The sequence below is a fragment of the Melanerpes formicivorus genome, unplaced genomic scaffold (genome assembly GCF_026170545.1).
Source record: "Melanerpes formicivorus ecotype bairdi unplaced genomic scaffold, bMelFor1.0.p_v2 SCAF_45, whole genome shotgun sequence".
In the NCBI taxonomy this organism is placed as follows: Eukaryota; Metazoa; Chordata; class Aves; order Piciformes; family Picidae; genus Melanerpes; species Melanerpes formicivorus.
In genome coordinates, this window is record NW_027142397.1 from 4,295,801 (window position 1) to 4,313,434 (window position 17,634).

General features: G+C 57.0%; 2 protein-coding genes across 2 annotated transcripts; both read right to left on the minus strand.

Annotated features, from left to right (window-relative positions):
* Positions 1–552: 552 nt before the first annotated feature.
* On the minus strand, positions 553–8,070 carry MRPS15 (mitochondrial ribosomal protein S15). The gene is made up of 8 exons (XM_068159361.1): positions 7,925–8,070; positions 7,078–7,140; positions 6,175–6,250; positions 4,869–4,917; positions 4,176–4,260; positions 3,640–3,698; positions 2,215–2,406; positions 553–837 (listed from the first exon to the last, which is right to left on the minus strand). Exons 1-8 carry the CDS (start codon positions 8,007–8,009, stop codon positions 577–579), a joined length of 870 nt encoding a protein of 289 aa, XP_068015462.1. The 5' UTR covers positions 8,010–8,070; the 3' UTR covers positions 553–576.
* A 171-nt stretch (positions 8,071–8,241) lies between these two features.
* CSF3R (colony stimulating factor 3 receptor) lies at positions 8,242–15,273 on the minus strand. The gene is made up of 16 exons (XM_068158930.1): positions 15,137–15,273; positions 14,370–14,465; positions 13,805–14,104; positions 13,366–13,489; positions 13,059–13,228; positions 12,189–12,343; positions 11,814–11,967; positions 11,122–11,204; positions 10,805–11,018; positions 10,357–10,545; positions 10,117–10,218; positions 9,838–9,984; positions 9,524–9,664; positions 9,323–9,413; positions 9,072–9,153; positions 8,242–8,873 (listed from the first exon to the last, which is right to left on the minus strand). The coding sequence occupies exons 2-16, from the start codon at positions 14,449–14,451 to the stop codon at positions 8,373–8,375; spliced, it is 2,535 nt and encodes an 844-aa protein (XP_068015031.1). The 5' UTR covers positions 14,452–14,465; positions 15,137–15,273; the 3' UTR covers positions 8,242–8,372.
* Between the last annotated feature and the right edge of the window lie 2,361 nt (positions 15,274–17,634).

The window sequence follows — 17,634 nt, forward strand, 5'->3', positions numbered from 1 at the left end:
GTTAGGAGGAACATGGGAGAACTCTTGGTGAAAGCTATAGAAAGCTGGGGAGCAGGCACCATTGCAGTCACATTGGGAATCCTCCCTTTAGTGATTTTGGTGCAAAAGACAAAATCACCAAGTTTGGGAGTGAAAGAGGGACGACTGACAGAGAAGGCAGAAATGTGTTCTGTAATCTGGGAAATTACAGACATGATTGATAAAGAGTTTCACAGAACTCTGAACCAACCTGTTTTCCTATGAGGACTGGCACTTTGAGCTGCTGTCAGGCCTGCTTGGTTTCCAAATAGGCAGCATTTCACCTCACTGTTCCTCATTTGTCACCCCATTGCCCAAATCCCTGCTGTGGAGCAGGGTCAGTGCTGTCTGACAGCTCAATGAGCAATGGTGAGACACAGACCCTGATCTTGCAGATATCCCAGCCTGAAGCAGAGGTGAAGCCCCCCAGGTTCTGACTGAACAACTCACAGCACATCAGCCATAAATTAAACACTTAAACTACTCACTGCCCTCTTCTGGGTGCTCACCATGAGGCAGACCATGCAAAGAGGCTCTGAGTCTTTAGGTGTTTTTTTATTAAAGAGCCTGGTGGGGTTGGCCTCCCCTGGCCACTACACAGGTGTCTCCTTGCTTTGTGGTGTCCTTGCTTTGTGGTGTCTCCTTGCTCTGGGGTGTCTCCTTGCTCTGGGGTGTCTCCTTGCTCTGGGGTGTCTCCTTGCTCTGGGGTGTCTCCTTGCTCTGTGCCGCTTTCAATTCACTTTTCTGCTTCAGCTTCTCTGCTTTCAGCTTCTCTGCTTTCAGCTTCTCTGCTTTCAGCTTCTGTGCCTCCTGGAAAACCTGCAGGACAAGCAAAAGGGGGTGAGATAGGGTACAGAGGAAGCTGTTGGGCAGAGCTGCTCCCCCACTGCTGCTCCCGCATGCAGCATGGAGCTCAGCTCTCAGAGCTGCGGCTGGGGGATGCTGTGCAGCAAGGTCAGCCCCATCCCTGCACTTCCTCCAGGACTGCAGTCAGCCCTGGTGCCAGGAACCACCCTGAAAGGTCCTGTCAGAGTCACCCAGTCCTTTAGTTATAAGTTCATTGGACAGAAATTCACCATTTGCAGACTGAAGGCATCTGCAGTCCTTGGGATTCTCTCAGTTATATCAAGGTATGCTGCACCCAGCAGTTACAGAGCCAAAGAGAACAGAGAGTGGTGCACCCACATCCCTGTTCCACAGCTGCCACCAAATTGAACCATCTCACACACTAAGTCCCATACAAGGCCTTGGAAAAAAAAGAGACCCTGGCTTAAACTACACATTTTTGAGCAAACCAGCAGCACAATGTGAAGCTCTCAAGCACAGCACACACATCACTGCCCACTACTCGTTTGTGGAGTGCTGAGTTAACAGTTGGACTTCATCTGGAGGCCTTTTCCAACCAAAATGATTCTGGATTCTAAGAACTGTGGTGTTCAGGTAGAGTTTAGAGAGAAGAGGCTGACTCAGACTCCACCATGTTTACCTTATACTGTATTCTGTGGTTTTCAACTAAAAGAGGGACATTCAGACTGGAAAGAAGGGAGAAATGTTTATGCTGAGGGTGGTGAGACCCTGGCTCAGGATGCCCAGAGTGGTGGTAGAAGTCCCACCCTGGAACCATTCCAGGTCAGGTTGTTTGGGGCTCTGAGCAACCTGTTCATTATTACTGCCCATTGGAATGGGCTGCCCAGGGGGGTGATGGGGTCAATGTCCCTGGAGATGTTTAAAAACACAGACTGAATGAGGCTCTCAGTCTAGCTGATTAGTTGGGGTTGGGTGATTGGCTGGACTTGATGATCCTGGAGGTCTCTTCCAACCTGGATGATTCTGTGATTCTGCTCTAGATGTCCCTGCTGAATGCAGGTGGGGTGGACTGGATGCCTTTTAAAGGTCCCTTACAATCCAAACCAGTCTGTGACGTGTTCCCGTGTATTCTGGTGTAGGTGATCCTGCTCAGCAGAGGGGCTGGACTAGATGACCTTTCAAGGACTTTCCAGCCCCTGAAATTCTGTGATTGTGATTCTGTGAGTTCCTCACTCAGCTTGTGCACTTCCCTACAGCCACCCCCACTGCCCCCTCAAATTCAGTCATGGACCCCTCTGTCAGTCTTTCCCGACTATCTTCATTATGCCTTTCTGCGAAGGGGTTTTCTCCTCCTGCAGCTCCCTGGCTCTCTCCAGGACGGCTCCATACCTTGATACAGAAGGCCTTCTTCACCAGCCAGCGCTTGGTGGGCTTCCTGTTGTAGGCAGGGGGGATGGTGTACTGGATGCCCAGCAGCTTGCAGGTGTTTTCGAAGGCGTCGTAGCGGACGCGGCGCAGGTAGGAGAGGATCTTCTTCCGCTGGTCCATGGCCATCAGCATGCGCCGGCGGTTGCTCTTATCCTGCAAAGGACTCAACCTTCACCAGACTGCAGACAGAGCACACTGCCATCCTAGTAAATTACTTAGAATAGACCAGATTATGGCTGAAAGGAAACAATCAGGTTAAGGACAGCATCTTGGACCAATTTTTCTTGGCAGACACCACAAGCGCAATGAGGTCACTACAAGGAGAGCCGAAGCTTAATTTACTTTTCCCTTCAATCACTTTCTCCATTTAGGGACTGCTCCTTCCTCCCTCCATCCTCAAAACAGTTTGCAGGCAGCTTCAGGCAGTGGTAAGAGCAGCAATTGCTTGTTGTACCCAGCTTCAGACAGTGGCAAGAGCAGCAAGAGCTTGTTGTACCCAGCTTCAGACAGTGGCAAGAGCAGCAAGAGCTCGGAGCAAAGACTGCGGGGAGAATTCTGCTGGCTCCTTGCTTCCCCTGGAATGCATTCATCCAGAATTAGCACAGAAGCATTCACCTTTGTTTTTCCAGGAAATAAAATGGGACTTGGTCTTATCTGACTGTTGGGGTTGTTTTTTGGAAGAGAGGTGTAGCTTGAGCTGTGCCATTCAGGACAGTCCCCCATGGGGGAAATGTCCCTTCCCTACACGAGGTACATAAAATGGCTTTTCAAAGCAGTTCCTCTGCTAAAATATTTGGTAGAAGGTTTATTATAAAACCTAAATTCTGTTCTGTTTTACCCTTCAGGCCTTCATGATTAAAAAATAATTATGCACTGTTTTCCAATGCAGCTGGATGAATCCATTCCCCCCCTTCTGCACTGCATGAGGGATCTTTGATGTACCTTCTTCTTAAACTCAGAGCTGTGATGTTTCCAGTCTGGGCTCTGATCCCAGGTAGTAGCTTTAGGTAGCAAAGCTGGCATTGCAACATCATCACAGCCCTGCCCACTGAATGTTTCCACAGACAGAACAGAGGGAGGATGCAGCTGAAGTGGTAATGTTAATCACACTGGAAACTAAGTGGCGAAGTCACATCTGCAGCAGGATGAATTTAGGCAAACTGATCAAAGGTGCTCAGCCACCTCCACCCAGCCAGTAACAAAAAGGACACACTCCACATTCCAGTCAGTGACACTGAAGCTGTGCCTGAGCCAGCAGTTTCCCAGAGTGGCAACCCAGGACAGTTACAGATATTTTATAAGCCTCCCCAGGAAAGCTCTTAATACCCAGAACTGAAATCCTTTTGTTCTAAACTGAGGAAACAGCCTGAGCAGGTGTGCCATTACCTTGGGATACCTCTGGAGATGCTCGTCTATAGTGCGTATCTTGGCAGTCAGTGTGGCAACTGCAGAGGAGACAAAAGCAGCCAGATGAGAGCAGCAGCCTTCCAGAGCAGTCAGTGCCATCTGCACTCCTTCCACACTGCCAGCTGAGCACTGGTTCTTACAGGTACCCACTGCCTCACAGTACTTCCTACCACACAGCCCTCCCGGTAAGCTCAAAGCAAACCACACAACAGATTCACACCAGTTAGGATGATGGAGCTCCTTCACTGGGGGCTGGAGTTCTAACAACAGATCAGAGGAATTAATCTGGAAAATGCCTCTTGCCCTCATTTCATTACTGGTGGCTTTACATTCAACATTCCCAGACCCCAGTCAGGTCCTCCAGCACATGCTGCAGGCTACCTGCTTCCCAGGGGCTCTCCTGAAGGAGATGCTGCAAACTGAAACAGGACACTTGGAGTGCTGGGGTGGGAAGAGCTGAATAAAAGCAGAGATGTATCATCTGCCAACAATATCCTTCTACTTTTTCATCTTACCTTGCACCTCAGGGGAGCCATTGTCACTGGGAGACCTCCTGACCTTCTCCACCAGCTGCTGTGTCTTTATTTTCACCTTCTCCCTCTGTAGAGAACAGAGAAGAGCTTGTCACTTGCTCAGGAACACCGAGGCTCTGAGACGCCCACGTAAAGGCTTTGTAATTAATAGCTTTACTCAGTGTCCCTCACGAATGCTGCAGAAAGGGACCTGCTGCTTGGAAGACAGCTCTCAGAGAACAGCAGTGAAGCAGCACAAAAGGAGCTGGGCAGCAAACAGCATCAGCATTGTCCACAGCAAGAGGCCAGACACACCTTTCACCCTCAGGAGACAAAAGGGCGTCGAGGAGGCCCTGCTGCTCTCCTGAATGGAAGGGAGAACTGAAGCTGACCTCACACGGTAGCAGCCTTTACTTGTCACATCTTTTTAAGCTCAAGAGCCATGCAGCAAGAAATGGCATTTCCTTCTCTCATTTTAGCATGCAATTATTGTCACAGAGAAGACTGCAGGCTAAATTTTAAGGGCTTAGACGACTTATCACTCATGTATTTAACAGCCCTGGCTTTGGGCTTTGCAGCCACTGAACACCACTTCAAAGTCAAGCAAGCAAAGACCATTTCACAGTACAGACAAATCTTACACAAATGGCTTCACTCAGTCTTGTAGGGTCTTTATGCAGGTAGAAGGAAACCAACCTGGCTTGCCATCTCCAGTGACAGCAGTCTTCTTACTACATCATCAACACTGCAAGGAGACTGCAGGTTAGTTTAAGGTAAACCCAAGTGTATTCAACACCAGAAATGAGACCAGGTTTTCAGAATATATTCACTTTTCTCCACTTGAATTTACCACAGCTTTAATTTAATTCACAGCAGCTTCCCTCCCTCCCAGACCCATCAGCCATAAACCATTCCTTGCCTTCCTGTGGAAAATCATGGCTGAGATCATGGAAGCAGGGAGCAGTGTTGCTGCTGTGGGAATGGCCTGGGTTGGAAGGGACCTCCAAAGGACACCTAGTCCAACCCCCTCTGCAGTCAGCAGGGGCATCCTCAACTAGATCAGGCTGCCCAGAGCCCTGTCGAGCCTCACACCTTGAGTATCTCAATTACCTCCCTGGGCAGCCTGTCCCAGTGTTCCACCACCCTCATGGTGCAGAACTTGCTCCTAACATCCAATCCAAATCTAGTCTTCTCTAGTGTCAAACCATTACCCTTCATCCTATCACTACAGGCCTTTGGAAACAGTCTCTCTCCATCCTTTTTTCAGGCCCCTTTAAGGTACTAGAAAGCTGTTGTTAGGTCTCCCCTGAGCTTTCTCTTCTCCAGGCTGAACAACCTCAGCTCCCTCAGCCTGTCCTCATAGCAGAGGTGCTCCAACCCCTTCATCATTTTCACACAGTTATCATTTCAAATGATGACAAAGTATCATCAATTCCAAAAACACTACATGCAAACTGGGTGCTGAAGGTGAACCCCCAGGGAAATTCACGGGGTCAGAATGACGTTAAGAGCAGCTCCTTAGAACTTGGGTGAAACTCTCGCTGACGCCACTGGGGGCTCTCCCTGCACCTCACAGGAGCAGGTCTGGGATCAAAGCACTGAAACGCCAGGCTCCAGGAGCACGTCTCAGAAGCAGCCACTCGTTCCCAGTTGTTTAACCACACACTTGCTAGCACAACAGCTCCAAACAGGTCCAGACTGTTTCTAAGAAGATTATTTCTAGTACTTCAGGATTATTTCTTCTTCCTATAGACTACAAAGCCCACAGAAGGCAGAAGCACTTCATCCTACCTTCAGTAACCCAAAACCTCACATAGCCCTAATCAGTGACTGCTCTGACTAATTGGACTTTCACCAACTCTGCCATTTTTTGGTGCTAAATTCCATCCCAGTGACCACAGAGCAGTCATCAGGTGCTCAGCAGGTGACAGCTTCGACATATGGTGGTTGTGTGAAACACATAAATCTCAGGAGAGATTTGTTCCCTTCCCCTGGATCATACCTGTTGATTACTGGGACACTGGCATAATCCTTCTTCAGCATTGTGGGAGGAAGATCATCCAAATGGCTGGGGATGTCTGCAAAGAGAGGGTTAGCATTTGAGGAAGAGCAGTCTAAAGTCAGAGCTCTGAACACACTTGCAAACTAGATGAGAGGAAACAAACTGCAAAGAAAATAGTCTGTATGCTCCAGACAAGGAGGGAGAACTCAAGGAGACCAAGTTGAGATGGCAGGAACTGAGTGAATAAAATTGTGTGCAGTCTCTTGCCTTCAGAGCTCTCTGGCTTTACAGCATGGTGTAGTCTGAGATCTGTGATCTCTTGCCAGTGACAGTTGCTAATTTTCCCCACACTCATGAGCTCCTGAATTCTCTGAGTCACTTCTGAGCTTGCAAGGAATTGTTTCTAGATGCACAGAATCACAAAAGGGTTCACAAAGGGACCTTATAAAGTTTCTAATTCAATTTCCCCCACTTTGAAGTGGGACTGTCATCACTTCTTTGTCCCCCAAAGCCTTGAAAAGTTCTGAGAAAGGACATTCCACAGTCCCCCTGAGGAGTGTTCCCACACTGCACTGCCTTCCTGGGCAATCCTTTTTCCTTCTGCATCCAGCTGGAACATCTCCAAGCTGCTTTGTGGGACCACTGCTCCTCATTACATCATTTGGCACTGCTAGGAGTCATCTGGCTTCCTCACCCTTATAGTTACCCATCAAGCATGTGCAGGACTGCAGAATCCTGTCACAGGGACTATAATTCCTCCCTCTGCTCGGGGTGAGCTCCACATCTTTAAAGAGAATATCACTCACTGCTCTGAATACCCTTTCTTCCCGCAGCCTTTGGGTACAACTCTGCAATACCAAGAGCAAAACATTTTGCCACCTGGTCCCATTAACCCCAACATACCTTTTCTCTTTCTTCTCACAGGCCTGGCATAGCATCTTGCTGTCTGAATAAAGGGACTGCAAGCTAGATGGATGAAAACACAGATTCATCACTTGTGTGCACTTTCAGCTATGCAGACATTAAACACTCCTCAGACTGTACTAGAAAACTGGGCAGAACTGAGCTGTTCTTTGACCTTCCAGAACAGAGTCCTCCAACTGCTCTTTCAACACCCCTGCTACTGGAGTCAATACCTGCTTCAGCTTCTCCACCTGTGCCTCGGACACGTTTTCAAACACAGACTTTGCAGGGCCATGTACCTGCCTGCGGATGGAACGAGCCAAGACACAGGCGGTGAGCACGGGGCTCTGCACTGTCCCATGGCTACAGTGCAGTGACAGCACACGCAGAAGCCATCTAGCCTGAGCCTTGGCCCAGCTCACAGCAGCTTCGCCCGGGGCCTCTGGCCTCGGAACTGCCCCGGCAGGCCCCGGCTGTGCAGAGGGCAGGATCGGTGGGCAGCCCTCAGCCTGACTTCCTGCTTGGGGTCGGCCGGCCCAGGCCCAGGCCCCTGCCCCAGCACCGGCGTGGGGCATCAGCCCCGCTCACCCCGGTCCTCCTTCGGTGTCTGGAGTGACACTTCGAGGTCCTCCCCGCGCTCTGCACCCCAGCGGGTCCCCTCCGGGTCACCCAGTTCCCTGGCCCCTCTCAGGGCCACCTCGGGCTCTTTCCACCCCGCCCCAGGCCACCTCCAACACCGCAACCGCTTCGTCCTCGGCTCCCGGCTCCCACCCGGTCTCCTCTTCGGGCCCAGCTTCCCCTTCCCCTTTCTCTCCCAGGGAACTCTCGAGCTCCCCGCGGGCCTCACCGGTCCCGCAGGCCCCCAGGGGCGCAGCCCCACAGCGGACCGGTCCCGCCAGGCAGCGGCCCAGCGCCGTCCTTAGCGCCAGCATGGCCCTTCCCTCACTGCCCCGCCGCCGCGGGCGCCGCCATCTTGCCGAGGCGCAACGGGAGAGCACCGAGCCAGGGCGAAGGAGCAGAGCGCCGAGCGCGTCGATGGGCAGGGCGGGAGTCCGCCCCCTCCCTCCGCCCCCCTGCTCCGGCGGAGGGTCTGCTCCGTGCCCGGCGGCCGCTCGGGGCTCGCTCCCCAACACAGTAGTTCCAAGCTGTTCTCAGCACGTCCCCGTTTATTGTAGGAGGGCAGGGGGCTGAAGGGACGCGCACAGCACCGGCGGGGGGAGCTGGACGCCGGAGGGGCTCGCAACCCCGGGGGAGGTTCCGGGCTGGGTCCATTTGCGCTTCTCGGTCTTCCAGCACTAAAACGTCCGACAGTCGTGCAGCTCCTCGGCCCCGCCGATGCGGAGGCCCTGCAGTAGCGGGAAGGTGGCGGGGAGATCCTCGGGGCAGCCGTCCGCGGCGGTCCCGTGGAACCGGTGGAAGCCCAGGTTCTCGTAGGGCTTGGGGCTGGGGCTGGCGTCGAGGAGCAGGGGCTGGGTGGAGCTGGAGCGCAGGTAGAGGCGCGGCAGGGTGTGCTGCTGGCCCTTGTAGCCATCGCCCACCACCCGCGCGTACTGGACGGTGTCCCCGTTCCCACCGGCACCCCGGCATGGCTGCACGGCTGCCCGGCCGCGGCCCGGCGTGCCGGCACCCTCCTGCCGCACGTAGGGCTGTGGCAGGGCGGGGAAGGTGCCGGAGGTCTCGGTGGTGGGCTCTTTGCTCCAGGCAGGCGGCTGCTTTCCCGCTGCCCTTTCAAGCACGGTGACAGTGGAAATGGTGGCCGGGCCAGGCTCCCGCACGCCGGGCACCTGCAGCGGCTCCTGGGGAAGGGGATGTGGGCACAGATTGTAGGGTGCAGCCCCTGCTTTACTCCCCCTTCCCAACAGTATACCAGGGCAGCTCCTGGCATCCCCACTCCCAGTCCCTGCTCCCCATCCCGGCACGGTCTCATGCCCTGGGTTTTGTGGTACCCAGCGGTGGGGAATGGGCACCAGCAGGAGCAGCCAGCTGGGGCTCACCTCTTGGAGCTCTGCTGGCAACCACTTGCCCAGGCTGCTGTTGGCGGGGTCAGGGACACTGGGCCAGAACTGCTGTTTCACCCTGGTGGTCACAGAATGGGGACTCAGTGAGGGGGCCTGAAACTGGTGGTCTTGGGGCTGGCTGTGTCCACTCTGTCCCTCCAGCAGTCAGACTGCAGCCAGGGCCGCTGCAACTGCTGGGGACAGGGACTGCCAGGGCAGCCCAGCTTGGTGCAGCTTTTGGTACTCACCTCCCGTTCTTGTGGAAGCAGATGAGCAGAAGCATGAGCAGGACAAAGATCAGCCCCAGGGTCAGGAAGAGGAACTGGACTTCGATGTCATCTAGAAAGTGGGGCAGGGGGTAACAGGGTGAGATACCTATGGCTGGGGAGGACCCAGCATCTGGTGGGTCCCCTTCCATTTCTAGACCTTGAGTTGCTGCACCCCCTCACCTAGCACTGTGGTCACCAGGGTCAGGCTGGTGCCATTGGTGCTGCCACCAGCTGTGGATGCCATGATGTGCACTTTGTAGAGGGTTGATGGCTTCAGTTCCCGGATGACAAAGGAGCTGAGAGAGGGATTCACAGAGGCACCTGGGGAAAGGTGGGGACTGCTTGGTGGGTGCCTCTCACCTGCACCACCCCCTGGGTCCGTGCTGGCAGGGTGTCCTGTGCCAAAATCCCGCATGTCCCCAGCTCTCTGACAAGGGCATGGAGCCTGCTGATGTCCCAGTCTAGCACATCAAGGCAAGGCAGACAGGACTCACTAGACACTTCTGTGGTGCTGTTGGCCCAGAAGATGGTGTAGCTGATGATAAAGCCATTCTGCATTTCAACTGGCACTGGATCCCAGCACAGCTCGGCGCTGGACTTGCTAATGCTCCTCAGGTGGAGCTTTGGGGCGTAGGATGGGGCTAGAATGAAGCAGGACAAGAGACTGGGTGCTGTGCAGAGCTGGTGCCTCAGGGTGGGGAACCAGAGTTGGGGGATGCATTGAGTGGTGAGTCTCTCTGCACCCCAAGGATGGCTGCTGAGAGCACACATACCCTTCTGCTTGGAGTAGGCTGTGGTGTGGATGGGCACCCCGATGGTGTCCTTGTAGAGGGGGTACAGTGAGATGTTGTACTGCTGGAAAGGCTCAATGCCATCTGCAACAGAGGGCAGAGAGAGCAAGGGTTTGGGGCTCTGCCCTATGCTGTACCCCAAGAGTTGATCCAGAGGAAGGAGGGAAGGTGTGTGGTGGACTCGGAGCAACCAGACAGGAGGGCAGGGCCCCCTGGGCTTACCCTGGATAAGGGCTGTGGTGGCAGCTCCGTCTTGCTCCATCTGCCAGCAGGCACTGCAGTGGCTGGGCTCCGAGGACACCTGCTGCCACTCCAGGATGTAGGCAGTGGCCAGGGCTGGTGGTTCTCCCCAGTGCACCCAGAGGCTGTGCTCATCCCCGGGTACAGCCCACAGCCTGGCCAGGGGCTGACCTGAGTGTGGACAACCAGCCAGGGTGATGGGAGAAGAGAGCACCTTGGTGGCATCCCCTCCCTGTGCCTCCCAGCCTGGAGCCTGCTCTGCTCCATGCCCTGGCTGGGCACTCTGTGAGCAGCCTGCTCAGGAGCCCCTCAGTTGTACATCCAAGGAGGAGTCTCCCTGGCAGCGGGGTGAGGGTGCAGCACCCAGTTTGAGAACTTGTGGAGCTGCTGGGAGCAGGGCAGAGCCCCAGGAGGTTTGCCCTGCCCTCACCTTTCCTCTCCAGGAGGGTGACCTCAGTTGCTGCTGACTCGCCGGCAGAGTTGTAGGCCGAGAGATAGACCCTCCTGGTGCCCACAGGCATGGAGAAGTTGCACTGGGTGTGGGTGGTGTTGCAGACAGTGGGGGGGTCCATGCCCCTCTTCCTGGGGCTAAGGGTGACGTGGTACCCCAGCACTCGCCCGTTTGCCTCCCGCCGCTGCGGGGCCTGGGCACAGGCAGGGTGTGCAGGATTAGTCACCACGGGGGATGCTCAGTCCCCAGGGTGATGCTCTGGCAGCCTCTGCATGCCCATCACCTGCTCTGCTCACCTTCCAGCGCAGCTGCACCTCCAGCCACTCATCTGCTCTGGCCAGCTGAGTGCTCCACCACGCATCCAGCTTCCCTGTGGGGGCTGTGACAGGGAATCAGAGAACCCCAGACTGGTTTGGGTGGGAAAGGACCTTTAAAAGGCATCCTGTCCAAGCCCCTGCAGTCAGCAGGGTTAACTGCAACTAGAGCAGGTTGCTCACAGCCCCAGACAACCTGACCTGGATTGGTTCCAGGGATGGGCCATCTCCCACCTCTCTGGGCAACCTGGGCCAGTGTCTCACCACCCTCAACATAAATATTTCTTCCTTGTCTCCAGTCTGAATCTCCCTCTTTTAGTTTCAAACCATCATCCCTTGCTCTGTCACAACAGGCCCTCTTCAGAAGCCTGTCCCTATCTTTCTGATCAGCCTCTTTAAGCACTGAAAGGCCACCAGAAGGTCTCTATGGAGCCTTCTTTTTTTCCAGATTGAACAACCCCAACTCTCTCAGCCTGGCTTCACAGCAGAGGACTTCCAGCCCTCTCATCATTGTTGTGGCCCCCTCTGGCCCTGCTCCAACAGGTCCCTGTCTGTGCTGTGCTGAGGACTCCAGAGGGGAGAGCAGGGAGCTGAGAGGGGCTGATGTAGCCATAACACTGTGGCTGTGCCGCCTGGCCAGGCAGTGGGGACCTCTCAGATGACTTCACACTCACCTTTCTCATGGGTGGTGTAATTCCTGCCCAGGCTCCACTCACTCCAGTAGCCCTGTGCCGCGCTCCGCCGGCACCGCATCTGGAAGTGGTACTGAGTGCCAAAGAGGAAGCCGCAGCACTGCGTGGTGCCAGCCCGGCCGACGATGCCAGTGACCTGGTGGCAGCAGAGCAAGAGCTGTGCTGGATCCTGCCTCAAGCATCCAGCGCAGGGTCCAGCCCGGTGTGGGTACTACGCAGGGTGCGTGAGGGGGCACCTTGGTGTCCTCCTCCCATGCAGGCCCCTGCTGCTCCCATTGCAGGAGACCTGGCAGAGCTCAGAGCTGAGGGTCCCAGCTCCTGCTCACTCCCCAGTGCCACTGCCCCAGCAGCACTCACCAGAGCCCAGGCAGGGTCCTCGGGTGCCCGGTAGCGCAGCTCACACTGCAGCTCCATGTGGGCGTTGCTCCGGCTCACCTCCCAGGCCAGTGCCACACAGTCGGTCTGGAAGGGGATGGACTGGATGGTCTGTAGGGCTGGGGGATCCAGCTTGGCTGGAGAAAGAGCAGGGAGAGAGCTGGAGAGGTGCCATGGCCTCATGTGCAGCCACTGTTAATGCCATGAGCTGCAGCTGAGGAGGAGAAACTGCTCTGAGAGGTTTAGGAGAACAGCTTGTGGCAGGGAACAGGAACTGGTATGTGCCCCTGCCTGGGACACAGGGCACTGCTGATGAGCACAGGGCCAGCCCAGCTCCGGGAGGGGTTAATGCCTACACAGCAAATCCAGACCCTGCCGGACTCAGGGTCTAGTAAAAGAGCAGGACAGCCCCAGGTTAGGGACTGCTGCGGGGTGAGAGCCCAGCACGGCCGTGGCGTGGCTCAGCTTGTTCCCAGGCAGCCCTTCCCCAGGCCCGGAGCAGGGAGGATGAGCGGCGCCGGCTGGGAAGGTTCCTTTTATAAATAGTTTATAGGAGCTGGATGTTTTATTAATAGACCTCCTGAATAAGTGGGTAATCAATTGCTGGAGAGAATTGTAGAGTGCAGCAGGTCAACTGATGGCTCATAACCTGCTGGCACACGCTGCTCAGCCTGTGATGCAGCTTTGGCATCAATTCATCCCAGCAAGACATTTATCATGGAACCTGCTCATAAAACGTGACCCAAGAGCCCGACGAGCTCCGTCAGCTCTCTAATGCCCCTCTCCCGGCGCTGAGGAGCTCCCCCGGCCCCTGACCTTCACACGAGGCTGGTGGCTCTGGCCATCACTCACCAACGTCCATGGGGTCGATGTAGAGATGCTCAGACTCAGCCGTGCCCAGGGCGTTGGTGGCAGCCACCCAGATCTCCATGTGCCGGTAGAGCTGCAGCAGTCGGCGCGGCACCGTGCAGTGGCTGCGACCACCGGCCGGGCTGCAGCCTGTCACCGTCTGCTCTCTGCTCCTGGGGCAGCGAGAGGAGTGGCCTCAGGGTCCCTCTGGCGGAGGCTGAGGTTTGTCCCATGGTTTAGCAGGGAGTGAGGGCCAGGAGAGGTCGCCCGGGGGCCAGGCACTAGGGACGGTGTCACCCGTGAGGCTTACCTGGCACACATCAGCGCAATGCTGGTGGGGAGGTGGCTGCTGGCTCCCTCCTCCCACTGGCACGTCAGCCCATAGTCGGTGAGGTTCAGGACACAGCTGAGGTTGAAGGGCTTTGCTGGTGGGTCTGGGAGAGAGTGGTCAGGTAAGACCCTAAGGGAAGTGCCCATCCCAGCTGTGGAGGAGCCACTGCTCCCTCCATGCCTGGTCCACAAACCTCCCCTGCCCTGTAGCCTGCCCACTGGGCACTGGCATGCTGGGACGTGGCTGGGCACAGCTCCAAAAGAGCTTTGACTGCTGCTCTTGCCCCAGTGGCTTTCCCCAGCTTGCCCAGAGCAGACACACATCTCAGAGAGCAGATGTGCAAACCCTGGTACCAGACTGCACCTCAGTGAAGTGCACAAGTGCCCATGTGGGTGACCTGTGCTGGCAGCAGACTTACAGCCCGCCCTGATCTCAGCCATGCCAACGCGCTGCTTGGTCCCATTCCACTCCACACAGCACCACAGCTTGGCCTGAGTCTGGTTGAAGTGGGGCAGGGTGAGGTTGGACACCCCTGTGCCTCCCAGGCCTTGGTGCTGGCTCCCAACCACAGGCTCGTTGTCCAGCATCCAGGAGATCTGAACCTTTGCCTGCTCCAAGATGTGGCAGAGCTCGCTCTGGACGGTGCAGGACGCTGTGACAGCCGAGCCCAGGGGCACAATGGGTGAGCCCACAACCACCGAGGCACAGCCCAGGGTCCCTGCAGGCAGGAAAAGATGTGTCATGTCCAGGGCATGGCCACGATGAAGCCATCTCGGCTCCTCGGTGCCCAGGCAGGACAGAGGCATGCATGCCTCTTCCCTTAGACGGGCCCCCCAGCCACAGGAGAGGAAGAACCAGGCGTTGGGCAAGCCTGCTGGCACGTGCCAGGCCCCCCATCCTGCCAGTGCCTACTGTGTAGCTCCTGTGCCAGTCAGGATGGGCACTGGGTGCACACAGGGCGGGATGGGGTGGGCTCCACTCACCCCATGGGCAGAGGAGCAGGAGCAGGGAGAGCTGCAGCAGGAAGGATGTCCTGGCACCGCACCTGGCCATGGTCTCCTCCATGGCTTTGGCATCACCTGGGATGGAGAAAGGAAGTGGTCCTGGCAGGCTGGGAAGAGCATGGGGATGAGGCAGGCTGGAGGTGCCATGCTGCCACCGTCACCAATGCCCTTTTGCCATCAGGGGCAGCCTCTCGCCCACAGCTCCTGGCAGTGCTGACACCTCTGCCCCCGCGTCTGGCACTGAGCAGCTGTGGGGAGGCTCCTTGGCACTGCCTGCCACTGGCCCCTTGCCCATGCACCCTGAGCCTGGGCACAGTGCCCCAGGCTGGTTCATCTTGGGTATCTTCAGCCACTGCTGGGCAGAGATTTGGGGCTTGGGGAGTGGGGGTGCTGGGGCTGCAGAGCTGAGAGAGCTCAACAGGCAACCAGGGAACGAGGGCAGTGTGGTGGGGGCAGGCAGAGCTGACAGGTTCCGCGTGCTGCCCCTCTGGCTTCACCCCGCTGCCTGCTGCTGGGAATGGCCCTGGGAATGGGGGATGCCTCTGCCCTTGCTCAGCCACCCACTCATCCTCTGCCCCAGGCTGGTCCTGGCTGTGCCCTTAGTGGTGCCAGCACCTGGCACGTGTGGCTGTCCCAGGCAGGGGACAGGGCAGAGCAGCTGCACAGCCACAGACAAGGTGCAAGGTGCTCAGCTGCACCCAAGCACTGCACAACCCATCCCTACCTCACCTCCACCCCTAACTCACCTCCGTGTCTGGTGTGCCCAGCCGGTGCTCACCGCCTGCTCCGACCGCTGCCCTCCAGCCCCTGGCTGCTGGCCGTGCTCAGCCCGGCTGCCACCATGCTGCTCTCACCGTTAGTTCCTCAAGCCCAGTGCCGTTAATTGCTGTGACTCTCTGAAGAAGGTGATTGCAAAACACTTCCCTGAAGGCTGTGACTGCCGCGCTCGCCGCAGGAAGGAAAGCTCAGTGACATGCACACGGCCAGCAGCCAGCCTCCCACCCTGCCCTCTCTGGCAGCTGGGACATGGCACAGCCAGGACGGGGCAAAGCCAGGACGGGGCAAAGCCAGGATGTGGCACAGCAGACTCCTTGCTGCAACTAACCTGGGGCCGTGGGGCTGGGGACAGGCCAGAGGGATATGGAACTCGGAGGTCCAGAGGCAAAGCCAAAGCAGTGTGGTGCCACTGGGTGCAGGTCATATCCTCCTGCCCACTCCAGTGTCCTTGCCAGGCACTCATCATGGGGCACCAGGTTCATCCCCATGCCCTTGTCCCTCTGAACTTCATCCCTCTCTTGGGAAGTGCTTGCCAGCCTCACCACCCCAGTCCCTGGGCACAGAACCACTGCTTCTTGCAGCTGAGCTGGGGCTATCTCCTAAAGCCTGACCCTGGGCAGAGCTGGTCTGTGAAGCCCCGTTTGACCCAAGTCAGGCAACCAGCACCAGAACAAGGGGACACAGTCTCAAGCTGCGCCAGGGGAGGTTTAGACTGGAGGTGAGGAGGAAATTCTTCACCGAGCGAGTCGTTCGTCATTGGAACGGGTTGCCAGGGGAGGTGGTTGAGTCATTGTCCCTGGAGGCGTTCAAGAGCAGATTGGACGTGGCACTTGGTGCCATGGTCTAGTCATGGGGTCTGTGTTGATAGGTGGACTCGATGATCCTCGAGGTCCTTTCCAACCTAAGTTATACTGTGTGATACTGTGTGAAGTTGTCCATGTTCGCACCATGGCATCCAGTTCACCCAAGAGGTCATGGGAAATGCCCAATGGGCAACCCAGGACTTGACTTCCCCACCAGCATCTCCCAGTAATGACTATGGACTGGGGATTTTCTTCTTTGCCCAGTGCTTGGTGGGGCTCATTGCTGGGATGCCAAACATCTCTGCCCAGCCATGCCAGTTTGGCATCATGGGCACAGGCCCCCACATCCAAGCTGGTGTCACAGCCCCATGGGACGGGCCTGGAGTGTGGGTGTAAACAAGGGATTGCCCAACCCATGCCACACGAAGGCAGCTGTTGTGCAAACCACTGTTTACTGTGGGGTTTGTTCCTCACCTCCAGCCGTGCCTGACTCAGTGCTCACGCAACCACATGCTGCAAACCACCACAGGGGCCCAGCGCAGCCCCCACCCCAATGTCCCCAGGAGCCAAGGTGGCCCTGGGACCACAGGAGAGCAGCCTGAGGGACGTGTGCTCCCAGCTTCACCTTACACGGAGCAGGGCTGCTGGCTGGAGGGAGATGGTGGGGGACTACGACGGCTGCCTCTCAGCCCCCACAGTCCCAGTAAAGACTTTTCCCCCAGATCTCCCCAACCCAGGGTCCCAGCCCCCTGCCTGGAGAGGGGCTGTGTGGGGTCACGGCTCCCTGGGCTGGGGTGCAGGGCCGATTCCCACCAGGGCAGGGGATCTGCTCTTGCGCCATTTCCCTGGGGTGTAGCAACCCCCAGCATTCATGGGGGGGGGGGGGGGGGGGGGGGGCAGCGTGGGGCTCGCAGGCTGTTTACCAGCCAGAGCAGGGAGCTCCTGGTGTAGCCATGGCGACGTGGGCATCTCCGTGGGAACCGCTGGGAACGCCCAGCTGGACACAAACAACCCTGCCCTGCCCCTGCCCGCTGCTGCCGGTGGGGCCCTGCCGTGGGGCCCTATGTCCTGCTGTGCAGAAGGGACCGTGCATCCCATCCCACCACATGCCTGTCCCCATGCTCCCTAGGGAAAGGGTTTGTCCCCAGGGAGGTCCCGAGGGTGCCAGGCTGTGGAGACATGGCTCCCTGTGCTGTACCCAGGGCCGTGGCTCCTTCCTGAGCTCAGGAATGGTGCAGACGTGCCACCGCCACCGTGCTCTCGCTTCCCCTTCAGCTCTGAGTCACTCTCACAAGCCCTCAGATCCCGTCTGTGGGATGGGAGGGGGGACAAAAGGCCACCCTGTAGGGCACCCACAGCTGGACCCATGAGTCTTGTCCAGCTCCTCCTGAGCAGGAGGCTGATGGGATGCAAAGCTGTTGGGTGACGGAGGCTCCCACGGGATGAGGCCAGGGAAGTGCAGAGGGCAGGTGGTGACACAGGGCTGTGGTGTGGGACAGACTGGGGAGCACAGCCTGGAGGCAGGGTGGGTGCTCATGGCCATGGCACATCTTGGGGTGAGCTGTGGGCAGCTGTGGGCTCCCAGCCTGAGGTGCAAGAGCCTCCCCCTGCCCAGGGCCACCAGCGAGGGGGAAGGTGGAAAGGGGAAGCAGCCGCAGGGCTTT

What these genes read in the sequence shown, in the direction of transcription:
- CSF3R (XM_068158930.1), bottom strand. Translation starts at nt 14,451, where the DNA reads ATGGAGGAGACCATGGCCAGGTGCGGTGCCAGGACATCCTTCCTGCTG. An exon ending in CCTGCTCCTCTGCCCATGGG is followed by an intron (nt 14,105 to 14,369) that starts GTGAGTGGAGCC and finishes TCCTGCCTGCAG; the next exon opens with GGACCCTGGGCTGTGCCTCG. An exon ending in TTACACCACCCATGAGAAAG is followed by an intron (nt 11,205 to 11,813) that starts GTGAGTGTGAAG and finishes TCCCTGTCACAG; the next exon opens with CCCCCACAGGGAAGCTGGAT.
- MRPS15 (XM_068159361.1), bottom strand. Translation starts at nt 8,009, where the DNA reads ATGCTGGCGCTAAGGACGGCGCTGGGCCGCTGCCTGGCGGGACCGGTC. An exon ending in CACTGGAGATGGCAAGCCAG is followed by an intron (nt 4,261 to 4,868) that starts GTTGGTTTCCTT and finishes TGTTCTCTACAG; the next exon opens with AGGGAGAAGGTGAAAATAAA. An exon ending in ATCTCCAGAGGTATCCCAAG is followed by an intron (nt 2,407 to 3,639) that starts GTAATGGCACAC and finishes AGTCCTTTGCAG; the next exon opens with GATAAGAGCAACCGCCGGCG.